This window comes from Eschscholzia californica, unplaced genomic scaffold (assembly GCF_041429995.1).
Source record: "Eschscholzia californica isolate CP2 unplaced genomic scaffold, dmEscCali1.0.p SCAF_1, whole genome shotgun sequence".
NCBI lineage: Eukaryota > Viridiplantae > Streptophyta > Magnoliopsida > Ranunculales > Papaveraceae > Eschscholzia > Eschscholzia californica.
The window spans coordinates 69,857,191-69,872,821 of record NW_028238198.1 but is presented as its reverse complement, the minus strand read 5'-3'; the positions used below and the strand labels follow the sequence as shown (position 1 = coordinate 69,872,821).

The 15,631-nt window shown below is 34.2% G+C and overlaps 1 protein-coding gene and 1 pseudogene across 2 annotated transcripts; both read right to left on the bottom strand.

The window, feature by feature from the left end:
* Nucleotides 1-875: 875 nt before the first annotated feature.
* Nucleotides 876-3,333, bottom strand: LOC147568697 (uncharacterized; annotated as a pseudogene).
* Nucleotides 3,334-6,526: 3,193 nt separating this feature from the next.
* Nucleotides 6,527-10,947, bottom strand: LOC147568696 (2,3-bisphosphoglycerate-independent phosphoglycerate mutase-like). 2 transcript variants are annotated; one of them, XM_086655097.1, is made up of 10 exons: nucleotides 10,610-10,947; nucleotides 10,300-10,473; nucleotides 9,326-9,453; nucleotides 9,074-9,224; nucleotides 8,766-8,969; nucleotides 8,104-8,528; nucleotides 7,676-7,868; nucleotides 7,479-7,574; nucleotides 7,210-7,365; nucleotides 6,527-6,919 (listed from the first exon to the last, which is right to left on the bottom strand). In XM_086655097.1, the coding sequence occupies exons 2-10, from the start codon at nucleotides 10,459-10,461 to the stop codon at nucleotides 6,755-6,757; spliced, it is 1,680 nt and encodes a 559-aa protein (XP_086511223.1). In that variant the 5' UTR covers nucleotides 10,462-10,473; nucleotides 10,610-10,947; the 3' UTR covers nucleotides 6,527-6,754. The 2 variants fall into 2 exon arrangements, with proteins under 2 accessions (XP_086511223.1, XP_086511224.1); XM_086655098.1 differs by lacking the exon at nucleotides 10,610-10,947 and having other exon boundaries at nucleotides 10,300-10,568.
* Between the last annotated feature and the right edge of the window lie 4,684 nt (nucleotides 10,948-15,631).

Sequence of the window (15,631 nt, the reverse complement as noted above, 5' to 3'; positions counted from 1 at the left end):
CTATGTCAGGTTTAGTGCAGTGCATCTCATACATTAGACTACCTATAGCACTAGCGTACTCAACTTGAGCTTGAGCACGACCAGTATTCTTCAGTAATTTAACACTGGGGTCCGTTGGAGTTGGAGCTGGTTTATGATCGAAGTGATCATCCCTTTTAAGGATCTTCTCGATGTAATGTGTTTGACTTAAAGCCAATACATTGTCCTTTCTTAAAATTTTAATTCCTAAGATAAAATCAGTCACCCCAAAATCCTTCATATCAAACTTTGATGATAAGAATTTCTTTGTTTCTTCGACAGAAGATAGATCAAAAATGAACATATCGTCAACATACAAACAGATAAGTACACAACTAGAACTATTTACTTTATAGTAAATACATTTATCTGCATCGTTAACGACAAACCCATTTGATCGGACAATATGATCAAACTTTTCATGCCACTGCTTAGGCGCTTGCTTCAGACCATAAAGAGATTTTACCAACTTGCAAACTTTCTTTTCTTGGCCTGGAGAAATAAATCCTTCAGGTTGTTCCATATAAACTTCCTCCTCTAAGTCACCATTTAGAAAAGCTGTTTCTGACATCCATTTGATGAATAACTAAATGGTGAATTGAGGCAAGGGCAATCAACACACAAATTGAGGAGATACGTGCCACTGGTGCATAAGTATCGAAATAATCAATACCCTGCCTCTGTTTAAAGCCTTTAGCATCTAATCTCGCTTTAAACTTATTCATGGAACCATCAGGATTTAACTTCTTCTTAAATATCCATCTACATCCTATAGGTTTAGCCCTAGGAGGTAAATCAGACAATACCCAAGTTTGGTTTGATAAGATAGAATTCATTTCATCATTTATAGCTTCTTTTCAGAAACTAGAATCTCTAGAATTCATGGCTTCGGAAAAGATAATCGGATCATTATCAGTATTCAAAACAAATTTTGTAATGTCTGTTACTTCACTTCTATCACCTTCTATAAGATAAGTGATCAAGTCAGGACCGAATGAACGTTCAGTTCTAGCCCTCTTACCTCTCCTTGGTTCTAATTCAGGAGGTTCACGAGACTTCGGATTTTCATCCATATTATTCTCAATAATTATAGATTTAGAATTAGACAAATTTACAGGATCTACTAAGTTATGATAAGCACTAGATCTCGTCAAATGCTCAAAAAATTCCACGTCTACGGATTCTATAATTTCAAAAGTGTCTAGATTTAAAAATCGATATGTCACACTAGTATGAGAATAACCTATAAAAGCACACTTCTAGGCTTTAACACCTAATTTTGGTCTCTTAGGTCCGGTTTCCTAACATATGCAAGGCAACTCCAAACTTTTAGTCTACTAAAATTAGGTTTTCTTTGAAACCATAGTTCAAATGGAGTCACATTTTTATTCTTTAAGGGAATCCTATTCAAAATATAACATGCTGATAATAATGCTTCACCCCATAAAGATAATGGTAAGCCAGAACTAATTAACATTGCATTGACCATCTCAATCATAGTCCTATTTTTCCTCTCTGCAATTCCATTTTGCTGAGGAGTGTGAGGTGCAGTGACTTGGTGAATAATGTCATGTGTTTGGCAGAATTTAATAAATTCATTTGGATAGTATTCACCAACTCTGTCAGATCTTAAAATTTAAATTTTAAGACCAAGTTGATTTTCAACTTCCGCTTTAAATATTATGAATTTCTCAAAGACCTCATCTTTACTTTTCATTAGATATACGTAAGCATATCTAGAACAATCGTCAATGAAGGTTACATAATATTTGTTGCCACCTCTAGTTATGTGATTTTTTAAATCACCCACATCACTATGAATTATGTCAAGCAAATTAGAATTCCTAACAATAGATTTATGGGATTTTCGAAATATTTTAGCTTGAACACACACATGGCATTTACTAGTAGAATTAAAATCACAATTAGAAATTAAGCCCAATTTTTTCATATTTCTAAGAGAACCATAATTAACATGACTCAATCTACCATGCCATAAATTAATAGAATCAACAATGTAAATCGAAGAATTATTATTTATTAGATTCAACTTAATCATTCTGTTACAAGAGTAACTCTGACCAACAAACGTGTCCCTTTTGGACAATACAAATTTATCAGACTCATACACCATCTTAAACCCCTTCTTATTAAGACGGTCTCCCGATACAAGATTTTTAGTCACATCGGGCACATGATGAACATTTTGAAGAGTTAGAGTCTTTCCAAATGTAAAGAAGAGTTCCACAGTTCCTAATCCCATGACTTTAGAACGGATATTATTGGCTCCTTTAATATCAGTTCCGTCACCGCCAACTTCGTAAGTCTTGAAAAGATTACGGTCATTGCATACATGGATAGTAGCTCCTGTGTTGTACCACCAACCACTGTCGACATATATTGTATTGGCTTCAGAAACTGTGGCTATAAATTTTTCTTCGACCATGTTTGCTTGCCCTTTAAGATTTTTCTTTCTTGAGCGACAATCACGAGCATAATGGTCGGGTTTGTTACAATAGTAACAAATTACCTTCTTCTTGTCCTTTGGAGTTTGTTTCTTAAACTTTTATCCTTCCTAGGCTTTAGAGAATCTTTATCAGATTTCCCTTCTTCAACCACATTAGCCTCAACCACATTAGCCTTAGGTTGATAATCAGTTTGGGTCTCTTTTAATTCTCGAATACGAGAATCTTCTCCAAAACGAAGGTGACGTTGTAGAGGATCTAATGAATAATTTTCTTCGTCATGCTTGAGTTTTTTCTTATAGTCGCTCCAAGAAGGGGGTAGTCTAGAAATGATAACCCCACCAGAAAAGCATCCATAAGAGAAATCCCAGCGTTTTTAAGATTGCTAACAATAAGTAAAAATTCATTAACTTGAAGCATAACAGACTTATTGTTAACCATCTTAAAATCCATAAAATTACCAATTAAAAATTTTTGATTACATGCCTTTTCAATGCGGTATTTGCTGTCCAGTGCTTCCCATAATGCTTTGGTAGAATCAATTGAACGATGAGCATTGTAGATAGAAGTAAACAGAAGTAGACAGAGCGTTCAGAATATGACCACGACAAAGAAAATCGTGTTCCTTTCGCTTCCTTCGTTTTTCCCGTAATTCAGAAGAGCCTTCAGGAATTTCCTCCGGAATTTTATCAAGAACCCCTTCTATTATGTAAAATAATTTACTAGAAGTCAGAAAGAACCGTAATTTTTCTTGCCACCTTGTAAAATTTTCTCCATTAAAACTTTTGAGACGTGTGTAGTCTTGATTCATAACACGTAAAGATTGAGTCAGTGCCGTTGATGCTTCCATTTCAAACAAAGCGAATTTACTGTCTAAAAATTGTTGGAAAATTGTTGTTGCTACTAATTTGAAATGAAAACAGAAATATGATGTTGTTATACACAAAACTTCAAAGCTCGATAGTATCGATTCTTTTAGATAGTAATTTGCCCCCTTCTTGTAAAACCACGAGTACACAACGGGTATGGAATCATGCCTTCAGGATACGATGAAGTCTTTAACAACTATCTTAGTTCAAAGTATGTACGCCTTGACTAAGATCCAGAACACTCTGAAATGTATATAACTGATAATGCCAAAAAGAATACAAAACCGAATTTGGCAAAGAAAATAAAGATTTGATACAAATTTCAAGAAGAACTGCTTTACTGTTAAAATGACTTAGAAAATGAGAGCAAGAGAGAGAGAGAATTTTCGTTGGATTGTTGTATGTCCAAATGGGGAGGGTGTTCTTATTTATAACCTACCAAAAGGTGTTATTTGAATGGGTTTATCCATCCATGGGATGTGCCCATTAAACTAGATGCATGGCTACTGGTAGAATTGTGAGGGGTTATATCCATTCAAAATTCAACTAACTGTTTGAAAATCTCCAACAGCTCCTTCACCATATTTGAAAGCTCTGTCAACATTAATTTGAACTTCATCTTCTAATACATTTGTCCCTTGAGCATGTTGTGGTTGTCGGAATATTATTTTCATTGAGTGAATCTTCTGTTTCTTTCATTTATTTTTCATAGGTTGTGAACAGGTCCAATGCTTTAATTGTGGTTGTAGTATTCAAGTGAGCATTTTCAAATATCTTCTTGTTCCTAGCCTTCTATATTGCCCATATCAGGTAAGCACTAAGCTTGACTCCTTCGTTTTCTCCTTTATTCTTTATCCACTCTTTTAATATATCTTGTATAGTTTTACTTCCCTCAAATCGATATCCTAGAGGAGACTGAAACCAAACTTCTTTGCCGAATCGACACTCTTTAAACAAATGATTAACATCTTCCTCGAACAAATCACACATTGGGCATAACGTAATATCTGAGTTAGTAAACCGCAAAACTTTGGCTTTCGTTGGAATTGCGTCATTCAAGATTCTCCATATGAACATTTTCACCCTCAGCATCACCTCCAAATTATTCCAAAGTTTTAGCCATGTGAAATCAGTATTGTTATCTGTATTGACCTGCGAACTCGAAGGATATTTCATGATTATTTATCTACATAACGATTTAGCAGTGAATTTACCGTTCTAATTAAATACCAATATCATCTTATCTTCATTTGTCGAGTCCCCTAGTTGAACTTTTGGAATTTCTCTACCTGAATACCTATCAAAGACTCTTGCAATCAAAGTTCGGTTCCACCTCTTACTGTTTTGATCAATTAACTCGTGCGCTTTAATTAGATTTGGGTGTCTTCCTCTTCTTCATTCTTACCTGGTTTAAACCCATTAATAGTAGGAACCCATGGGTCCTCCCATATTTTAGTAGCAGCTTCATTACCTATGTTAATGCATCTTCCCAATTCAATTTCCTTTCTCATCTCAAACATGTTTTTTCATGTGTTTGTTGCATTTGATTTACATGAATGAGACCAGAAATCCTCCAGTTTCAGGTATTTTGTCGTCAATAGTCTAACTCATAGTGCATCTTTTTCAGTTAAAAATCGCCATACTGGTTTCCCACCAAAGATTTATTCACGATTGCCATATTACGAATGCCTTTTCAGATCCCTCTCTAGCTTCTGCCAGCTTATATAATTTATTTATTTTCACATCTCTATCATGTCCCAACTAAAAATTTCTTTGATATTTCTATATGTCATTTAGTACCCTTTTAGGAGCTAAATTGGTAGATAAAAAATAAACTGGAATTGGAGCTAATTCATTCTTTATTAGAATTGTTCTCTCTGCGTGTGATAACGAATTCCTTTTCCAACCTGCCAATTTAGACGACAATTTCTGCATAATAAAATCATATGAACCGCATTTGTGCTTGGGTTTAAGTAAGAAGCTACCCAAGTACTTGTCGTTTTGCTCCATTTCCTTCACACCTAGTACGTTGATCACCTCAATTTTTATATGTGAGTGACAATTTTTGCTGAACTGTATAGACGATTTATGATAATTTATTTGCTGACCCGAAAACGATGCATATCGATCTAATAATTCCTTTAGGTGATTAATATTCTCATTTGAGGTTTCACCAAAGAAAAATAGGTCGTTTGCATGGCTAACCGAAGGTGCATTTATTTATCTTTAGAGCATCTCCAATGCAACACTCAACAAAAACTCAATTAATCCAATGTGTCAAGTATGAGTTGAGTTTCTCTTTCCTAGGTTGCACTATTGAGATACTCAATTCAAAATTCATCTCCAATGCAACACTTAAAAAAACTCAACATTTACTTTAAATTTACTTTTGATTCTTATTTTAATATATAAAATGTTGATGTGGACCAATTGAGATACAACAATAAATGTTGAGATACTCGAAAGAAAACTAAACAATTGAGTTTTCTTTTGCGTATCTCAATATTTATTGTTGCCACATCATATTGAGACTATAGTTGAGTGTTGCATTGGAGAGTGTTTTTTGTCAAAAACTCAAGTTGTCCTATGTGTCAAATTGAGTTTTGTAAGTTGAGTGTTGCATTGGAGATGCTCTTAGTCCACGATATATGCATTGGAGATGCTCTTAGTCCACGATATAAGCCTGCTCTTTCATACTGATATACTAACCGGGTTAGTGTTACCGAACAAAGAATAAACAGATATGGAATTAGGAGCACCCTTGCCTCAAACCTCTCTCACTTCTAAAATTCCCTATTGGTCTCTCAATTCTAAAATTCCCTATTGGTCTACCATTTATAAGTACGTAATAAGATTTTGTATGCTTCTATCATCTCATGCACAATCTTGGGTTTCTCTTTCCATCCTCTTGATGCACAATAAATCAAGAAAATTGAGTGCGTAAGAGTAAATTGGGAATTTTTTTAAAGAATAATTTAGACACAGGAAAATTCTCAGGTGATGACTCAAATGGTTAAAGAAAAATTGTACTTTCAACCTATTCAACAGGGTCAAGGCATCTCATTTTTACTATTTATCTCAAGAGATAAAGACTAAATGTTCGATTTCTTCATTTCTTGAAAATAAAATGAAAGTAAAAAAGTTATTCCAACCTATAAATCAAAAAAACATTACTTGAAGAAAACCCAAGTTTTATTAGGTCTGAGTTGCATAATCTTCATCCTCTCTGCAACAGAAGAAGATACCAAACAAGCTACAAATACCGCTTCACACGCACTCTCACAATTGTGCGTGTACTCGAGCGCCCCAAAATAATATTAAGAAACAAAATGTACTTAAATAGTTAATCTCTACTTTCATCAGCGGACAAACTCCATCAGTGAGAAAGTCTGGTAACTTTTTCTAGTTTTCAGCAACCTCAATGAGAGTAGTCTCGTAATCGCTTGGAGCCACAAATCCATGAAGATTCATGACAGTTGCAGCTACATTGGCTAGCCCACCTTCTGGGACATCGTTACGGAATCTAACTCCTGCAGTCAGACCAGGTCCACCAATCGCAACTGGAACCTGTTAAAACAACACAAAATCAAAGAAACCTTGAGACAGACTGAACCAGAACCTGTCGATAAATATTCTCTTTCAACAATATCTCACCTCAACCCTAATCCAGAAACCAAACTAAGGTTCAAGCAAATCATTCTTGTTTCATGGGTTGACATCATTTCTTTTTTACATTCCAATAGCAAAGCTCTAGAAGCTATATATATACACAGAGAGAGAGAGAGAGAGAGAGAGAGAGAGAGAGAGAGAGAGAGAGAGAGAGGGAGAGAGAGAAGTCTTGTAAAAAAGAAACTTACAGGCTGAAGAGTGTGAGAAGTAAGGATTTGAATCTTGCCCTCTTTATCTAAAAGAGGTTCTCCTTTCTTGTTCCTCTTCACCATATCCTCAGCATTACCATGATCAGCAGTAACAACATAAATTCCACCTACTTGCTCTATTGCATCAAGAATCATCTGCACGAATAAAATCGCTTGCTTTAGTAAAATACCAATTTATATACAATGACATGCCAAAAGTACATGCTTCTTTCATCTAACAAGAGTAACCTACACGGCAAAAGAATTACCTTAACAGCTTCATCAGCGGCTTTACAAGCCACGACAGTGGCGTCAATGTCACCAGTATGTCCTACCATATCACTATTAGGTATGTTCACACGTACCTACAAAAATAGAGAATGAAAAGATAATTAAAGTATCGAACGAAACAGAAGCTTGTTCAAAAGGGTAAAGAGCTAAAGCATTTAAGACGTAATTACAGTACCTGGTCGAACTTGCCACTGAGAATAGCATCTCTTGCCTTCTCACCAATTTCCAAGGCCTTCATTTTTGGTTGGACATTGAATGTAATACCACTGTCACTTGGAATTTCTACATATTCTTCTAGAGCTTCATTGAAATATCCGGAACGGTTTCCATTCCAGAAGAAGGTAACGTGTCCAAACTTCACAGTCTCACTGTTAAACAACACACAATTGTGTCTCAGAATTTTGAACAGATACTATTATGTATTTAAGAGGAACCTAAGTTGCTTGGGTGGTATTAAGTATTGCTTTAGCGGGTTTGATTATCGGTGGTAAGGTTCTTAGTTGTTAGTTCTCTAAAAAATGATGCTAACATTTGACTCGAAATGGAGATATGAATACTCCATGAAAATTGCCTTGATATCCGAAGTCTGAGAGAACCACTAACCTGCAGGCGAAGGTACGGACGCCATTGTGGACCAAGTATTCACCCGATGTTCTGTCAATCTCTGGAGGTGAGACAAGGTAATGGTTTGGAAGCTTCAACTCACCATCATACTGGAGCATTCCAGCGTACCGGATCTTTGGGAATCGAACACGGTCAAAATTATTGAAATCTTCGTATTCAAGTGCCTTAGCAAGCATAGTCATTCGGTCTGCTCGGAAATTGAATGTCACTACAGCATCACCATCCACTACTGGACCGACTGCCTTCCCACTTTCATCAACTATAACAAATGGAGGTAGGTATTGGTCATTGGCCTTAGGTTCTTGCCTCAGCTTCTTGACAGCTTCAACTGCATTCTGAAACTTGTATGGTGCTTCACCAAGAACTTGAGCATCCCATCCTCGTTTTACCACACCCCAGTCATTCTAAAAGTATAATGACTTGTTATTTCACAAATCAAGATAATTAAGAAGAGAAACAGTTGAAACAGATTTCAATTTCCAAGCCAGTAGAATCACAACTACAAATACAAATTGACGATTTGTAATTGGTTTCTAATGGATGTGAAGTTTGCCTAGGCAGGAGCAACCATGATGGTATTATCCGTGTATCATGAGTTATTTTTGTACCGAATAAAAATCAAAAGAACTATTTTCAAATACCTCATATCGATCCATTGTTACATACATGCGACCCCCACCAGATGCAATTTGTGCATCAACGCCATTAGCCCGCAGGTTTGCAAGGTCATTCTCAAGAGTTTCTACAAACCCTACACTTGAACCATCCAAAACATCACGTCCATCGGTGAGAATATGGATACGGATTCTTTTGGCACCTCTTTCACTAGCACCTTTTACTAACAACTGCATGAGTAAAGAATGAATACCGATAACTTGAGAAGGAATGACATACCAAAGAAGTGTTAATTTGGTATAAATTTATATCTTTCCTCCTGATACAAACTTACCTGCACTTGATCAAGCCGAGAGTGAACACCACCATCACTCAATAACCCAATAAGGTGAAGTGTATTGTTAGCGAAACTCTCTTTGATGTAGTTAAAACCCTCTCCGTCATAGATTTTTCCTGAGGCAAGTGCTGAATCCACAAGCTTGGCACTGCATTTAAAAAACAAATTCTGAGGATTGGAGGAAAAGAGAACTATCAATTGCGAAAAAGGGAGAAGATGACAAGTGAAAAAGAACACTTGAAAAATTACCCTTGAGCAAAAATCCGACCAGCACCTAGTGCGTTATGACCGACTTCACTGTTACCCATGTCATCTTCAGTTGGGAGACCAACCGCCTTACCATGAGCTCTTACTAGCCTCCATTTCTCTGGTGCACCCTTCAAGCCAAACAATAAACATATCAACTAAAGTGAAAACCAGCGAATACAGTAATGAACACGTTTAAAAGTTAGAACCATATAGAAATTCATATCATGACTATAGATATACCATATACCTCGTCGAACTGAAACTAAGCATGTTTTTGGTTTATTAGAAGAACTACAAATCAACTTTACAACAGCATAAACAAAGTTCATAGTATATATTTTCCGATTTATTATAACAATGAGCAGATAAACATCCAATGTAAAAGTAATTATGCGTCGGAGTTGCAATTTAAAGGGTTTACGAAAGATCAAAAATGTAAGAGTTGGTAACAAAATATTAATCCTCGGATTGATTTAATTTGTTTCCAGATTTCATCACTAACTTTATATGATATTGGATTGAATCAAAATGCTTATACAATCTTCCTTGAATCAACTATTCTTGACAAAATAAAATGATGTTCTCTATCAGATCAGTTACGGTTACCATTCTGATTCGTTCTTAGAAAAACCTAACACAGCCTAGTTATACATGAATGGATGTAATGAATTAGGGTAAGACAACAATAGTAGAAGAAATATGAACCAACATAATGGGATTAGACATATTATTAAGTGAAACAAACCTACAAGAATTAAATCACTAGCAAAAAAATGCATGAGTATAGTCAATTAAGAAACAGGATCTTCAATAATATATGAATTAAACTACAAAATAGACACAACTGATAAGATTCAAAACAAATAAACAAGATCCCAATCAATAAAACTTAAATTTATCATTCAGGTATTAAATGAAATTATAGAACACACATCTGCAATTAAACCATAGAGATTTAAAGTTTAAATCTTTACCGTTTTAAGGGAATCCATGGTGGGTGTTTGAGCAACATGGATGCAATTAAACTGATCAGGATGAGCTTCACCCCATCCATCCAAAACCACCAAAGCAATAGTCTTACCCTTTGGAAGCTTTGGGTGATCCGCCAATTTCAATGAAATATCAGAGCTACCCATCTCACTAAAAATCTAGAAGAAACAAGAAATATAAGATCCCTAATCAGAAATCACAGAAACATAAACTTGGGTACTTACAAAATATCAAGATAATCAAAACCCATATCGTAAATCTTAAGAAGATAAGAAGGGGATCTAGTAGTTTTACCTTTTTCTGGTTGAGGAGGTTTGTAGAGGGAGAAAGTTGTTTGAAAAGAAGCTAACCACAGATTTGTATATTTATAGTAGTATAGAAAGAGTTTGATAGGTGGGCGTTAATAATTAGGGCAAAATTAAGCAGGGTGATTGTGATGTGTTTGAGTGATGGAGCGAGCACGCGAGGCTACCCAAACCTAATTTATTCGAGTTTCTCTCTCTACGTGTGACTAGTTTAAACACCTTAAACCTTATTATATCATAGATCAGTATAATAGTTTCAAAGGCCTAAATCACGACCCTTGACATTTGTTTTGAAAAGTAATTTAACTTATCAAAGGTTGATGGGACATTTGGACTTTGGAGTTGGGAGACCCATATAAAACATGGTGGAATCTGGGACGGAACCAGGATTACAGATCAAGGGGGCATTGTAATACGAATTTGGTTGTTCTTGTTTGATAATTTATTTACATTTCATACTTATTGTTCGCTTATAAAAAATGGTCTTTATGTATATATAATTCGAAATAAGAATAGTATTATTGGTTAAAATTATGATTTTGTTAACCTCATTTTACTTTCATCACTTCAGACCGTCTTTTAAATAGAGATTTTTGAGACTAAACTCACAATTTATTTTTATTGTCCAATCCATATGGGTGGTGCTTCTCTTTCTCAAACTCAATAAAAAAATTAAAAATTTTGACATTATGTATGAAGTTTTCGACAAAATAAATCGTATGTTTTTTAAATTCAAGTTCGAAAGAAATTACATGGTGTATATAGCATTAGTCTTAAAAATTAATGTTGTAAGACTACATTGAAAAAATATGTAGGCACGAGGGTTTAAACCCGGGTCACTCTAATTATTGGGAAGGGAGCTTACCAGAAAAGCTACACATCTTTGTTTTTAGATTTTACATACTCTTTGAACTAATATTTTTAATCCTTGTGAATCGGGTCACCAAAGTAGGCAATACGGTTAGGTCGAGGGGGGCCATGGCCCCCTTCGGCCTAGCTGTAGTTTCGTCCCTGAGTGGAATATTAAGAAGGTTTGTTGATGGTTTTTTTTTTTTTGAATGAGTACTCTCCGTGTATGAAAAAGTATGATCAAAGTATGATCTTCTTGCTAGAGTTCATTCTCGATTTCCTTCCCAATTTTTGTGTAACCAGTCAATCTCCCCCTCCCAAGTGTTAAGAGTTGATTTCTCATTTTCTACATAATCTAAAAGTCATTGGCATGCCACAAAGAGCAAGGGCACTGGTGGAAGAGATGAAAATATTCCTCAATCTCATACTTGCGAAGACACAAGTAGGGGCGATCTTCAACCCCCACCATTCTAAATTACCTTTTATTTTCAGCCTTCTGAAAAGCGTAAGCCGTCCTGACATAGCATGTCCATAAATAACATCTTTAAACTAGATCAATTGACTTCAATGAGAGGTAGAGAATCTGGCTTCAATGGATTATATGTTTCATTCATTGAGAGAGAATGAACACGAGATTTGTGAAAGGAATGAATATGACGTTTACAAACTCTTGATGCCTCCTTTGCTATGTACATATCATACTAAACAAGTTACTAGACTATCAGAACTAACAGATGAAAATAACATGATTGATGTTGTAATCAAAATATCCATTGGGGCTCTTACAACATATTAGAAGAAAAAAGACAAACAACCATCAATGACACTGGAACATACAACCTCTTACACAAAACTCAAAGAGCTAACCAATTAGGTCTTTTTTGTTTTGTTCAAATAACACTAGGTTCCTATTCCTAATGTTTTTAGTTAGAACCACTTAATAAAGAATAAAACTAATAATAAAGGAGCCGGACCAAAAGAAGCCCTTTGGTGGTGTACACCACAGAGCCCTTATGTTAGTATATCTTACTCTTTAGAAAATGATGATTCACCATAAATTATTATTTTTTATGCACAATGCACAACCTGTAACTCAGTATTTTCAGGGACGGAACCAGGACTAGAAGTCAAGAGGGGCCAATATTAAACCATATTTCTTAATATTCATACATTTATATCATAAAATTGACGATTTAAATTTTAAAGCACAATTTAATTCACAACATGTTGGTCCTAGGAAGTGTAGTCGCTCTAATGAACGAAATTAATAACTTTTTGTTATATTTCATTTGTCCTTTTAAAAAAAATTGAAATTGAAATTTTGCGTCTAAATATTTCACTTGAATCAGAAAAACATAATCGAAACATAAAAAATTTGTGTCTTTAAATGAATTTTCATTTATCTTAGAATTGACTCATTAGATAAAACTGATTAATTAATTGGTGTCTAATAAAGTACTACATTAAGAAGAAAAATTACAAGAAAAAAAACGTAACAGCAAGAATTGCTTTTGTCGGGTTTGAACCAAAAACATTTAAAAGATTATTTCATTTGTTCTTTTAAAAAGAATAAAAAATGAAATTTTGCGTCTAAATGTTTTACTTCAAAAAAACATAACCGAAATATAAAAAATTTGTGTCTTTATATGAATTTTCATTTATCTTAGAATTGATTCATTAGATAAAATTGACTAATTAATTGATGCATAATAAAGTACTAAATTAAGAAAAAAAATTACAACAAAGAAAAAACATAACAACAAGAATTGCTTTAGTTGGTTTTGAACCAAAACATTTAAAAGATAAGAAAATTGAGCCACCAAGGGTTCGAACCCGGGTACCTCGCGCTCCCACCTCACCTCATTACCATCTCGCCCATACCACATAGACACATAGTTGTATATTTGGTAACTTGTAAGTTATTTATTAACAAATGAGACATCTTAAATGTAGATCCGTCCCTGAGTATTTTAAGTTTCTTTCGTTAAGAATATGATATATCCATCAACCACAATAACACCATAGTCATTGTGAATACCTAAATTATTTTCAATTGGTTGAATTATCTCAGACAAAGAATGAAAATTTTTCTAAATAAAATATTTATGCATGGGTTTTGCTTTTGATTTCTTAACAAAAAAAAAAAAAAAAAAAAAAAGGGTTTTGTTTTGATAGATTTTGACTTTATTTTAATAAATATGCATGGAATGACAAAGAAATTAAAGAATCTTTTTTTTTGTTGAACCAAGAAATTAAAGAATTTGATCATAGATCTAAGAGGATAGGTTTGAGTGGTAATATTCTGAGAACAATTTTTGGAATATTCGATTGGGGTGTACAATGTTCTTAGTGTGCAAACTAGTTGAAGGTCAGAATTGGCAATTAAGAAAAACTAGTCACAGATAAACTCAGCCCACATCATTTCCACCAAACTAGTTTGGAAGAACTCAAGTACTCAACCAGCAAATATCCTCTGGGTATTAGTCCCAATAAGAAGCTCTTCTTTTTCTTGTTTCAATAAAGATTAGGTGAACTCATTAACATTCTATGAAAAAATAAATATAGGGTTCTTCTTGGATCATAATTTTTAGTAGTATTTTATTTTGAGCTTTTAATAAATTGAAGTTCCACTTTTACTCTAATGGGGTGTATGGTTGCAGGATTCCTAAGTAGGATTTTCTTCAAAAGTGAGATTTGATAGGATTCAAGAATCTTTTGTCTATTTATCTACCAAGAGTTCTAGGACTCTTGAATTATAAGGTTTCTAATTCCAAAATTTATATTGGACTAAAATCTCACCCTATCACTTGGGATTCGCTAGGATTTTGGATTAATAAATCTAGATTTCAAACTTAAAACAAAAAATTCAGTCTACAAATAATTATTTTTTTCAAAAATCGTTTTTTTTCCAAAATATGTTTTTTCCAAAAATCACTTTTTCCTTCAATTTTTTTTTCCGAAAAGCATTTTTTTTTTCCGAAAACTGATTCTTCTCCAAATACATTTTTTCCCCGAAAACATAATTTTTTGAGAAAAAAAGGTTTTCGAGGTAAAATGACTTTTGCGGAAAAAAAGTTTGGTTATGAAAAAAATTGGGAAAACAGTTCTCGAGAAAAAAAATTATAAAGAAAATAAAGGGTTCTCGAATGAAACGATATTTCAAGAAACAAGTTTCGAGAACAAAGTTTCTTCAATATTTTTTTAAAGAAGCGCTTTAAAATACTCAAATTATGATAAATCATAAGATTCTTATAAGTTCCCAAACAAACCAAAAAATATTACTTGGATTCATGAATCCGCGGAGTCACGATTCCGTCATCCAAACTCATCATAAACGTATCGATTTAATGGTTCTCGATGTTCCACTAAAAGCTTCAAATCTATTTTCTATCTGTTTTTCTTATTCTTCTTCTAGATTTGTTTCTCTCACATTTTTTTTGTTGACATTTTGGGTCTTTTTTCAGGTGTACATAGAGTTCATATTGGAAGTGCCTATAGAGTCCACCGTGTGATTAACCAATTAAAGGGGCTTATTGTTGGGCTTGGTCTTGAGCAAGAGCTAGAGGTTGGGCTGAGGCTCTGACTATAGCTTAATGGAATTATGCACTAACTATGACACAAGAAGGAAAATCTATATGGGCTTCTACTGGTAAAGGTACTTCTTTTAGAGATCACACAAAATTTGGTTACAAATTCTAAACGCGCTTCTGTGAGCAATAACGAGGGCGTCTATAGAACTTCCCGAAGGAGGAGATAAATTGAATGTCATACCTCACCAGTCTCAAAGACCAAAGTACCCTGTCTCGCTTATTGGTTTGAGTAAGTGTTCGGTGAAACTTAAGTGACGTTTGATCTTTTACCAACGTTATGTAATAGTATCATGATTTATCCGAGTTTTCAAGAGTATGGAGTGATAATTAAATATTTAATATGTGAAGCAAATTTAAGCGATTTGATCAAAACAATTTCATAACTTGGAATTCCCAAGTCAAAAACGAAAAAACAATATAAAGTTGATTGATTCATAAGTATAACTAATTGATCGGTGATTTTCTTACTCAAACCGAATATTAATGTACATGATAAGCCAATGTATTAACCAGACAAACTTACGTCGACGAATAAACAAAAACATTTTGATTGTTCAAAATTTGAGATTCAA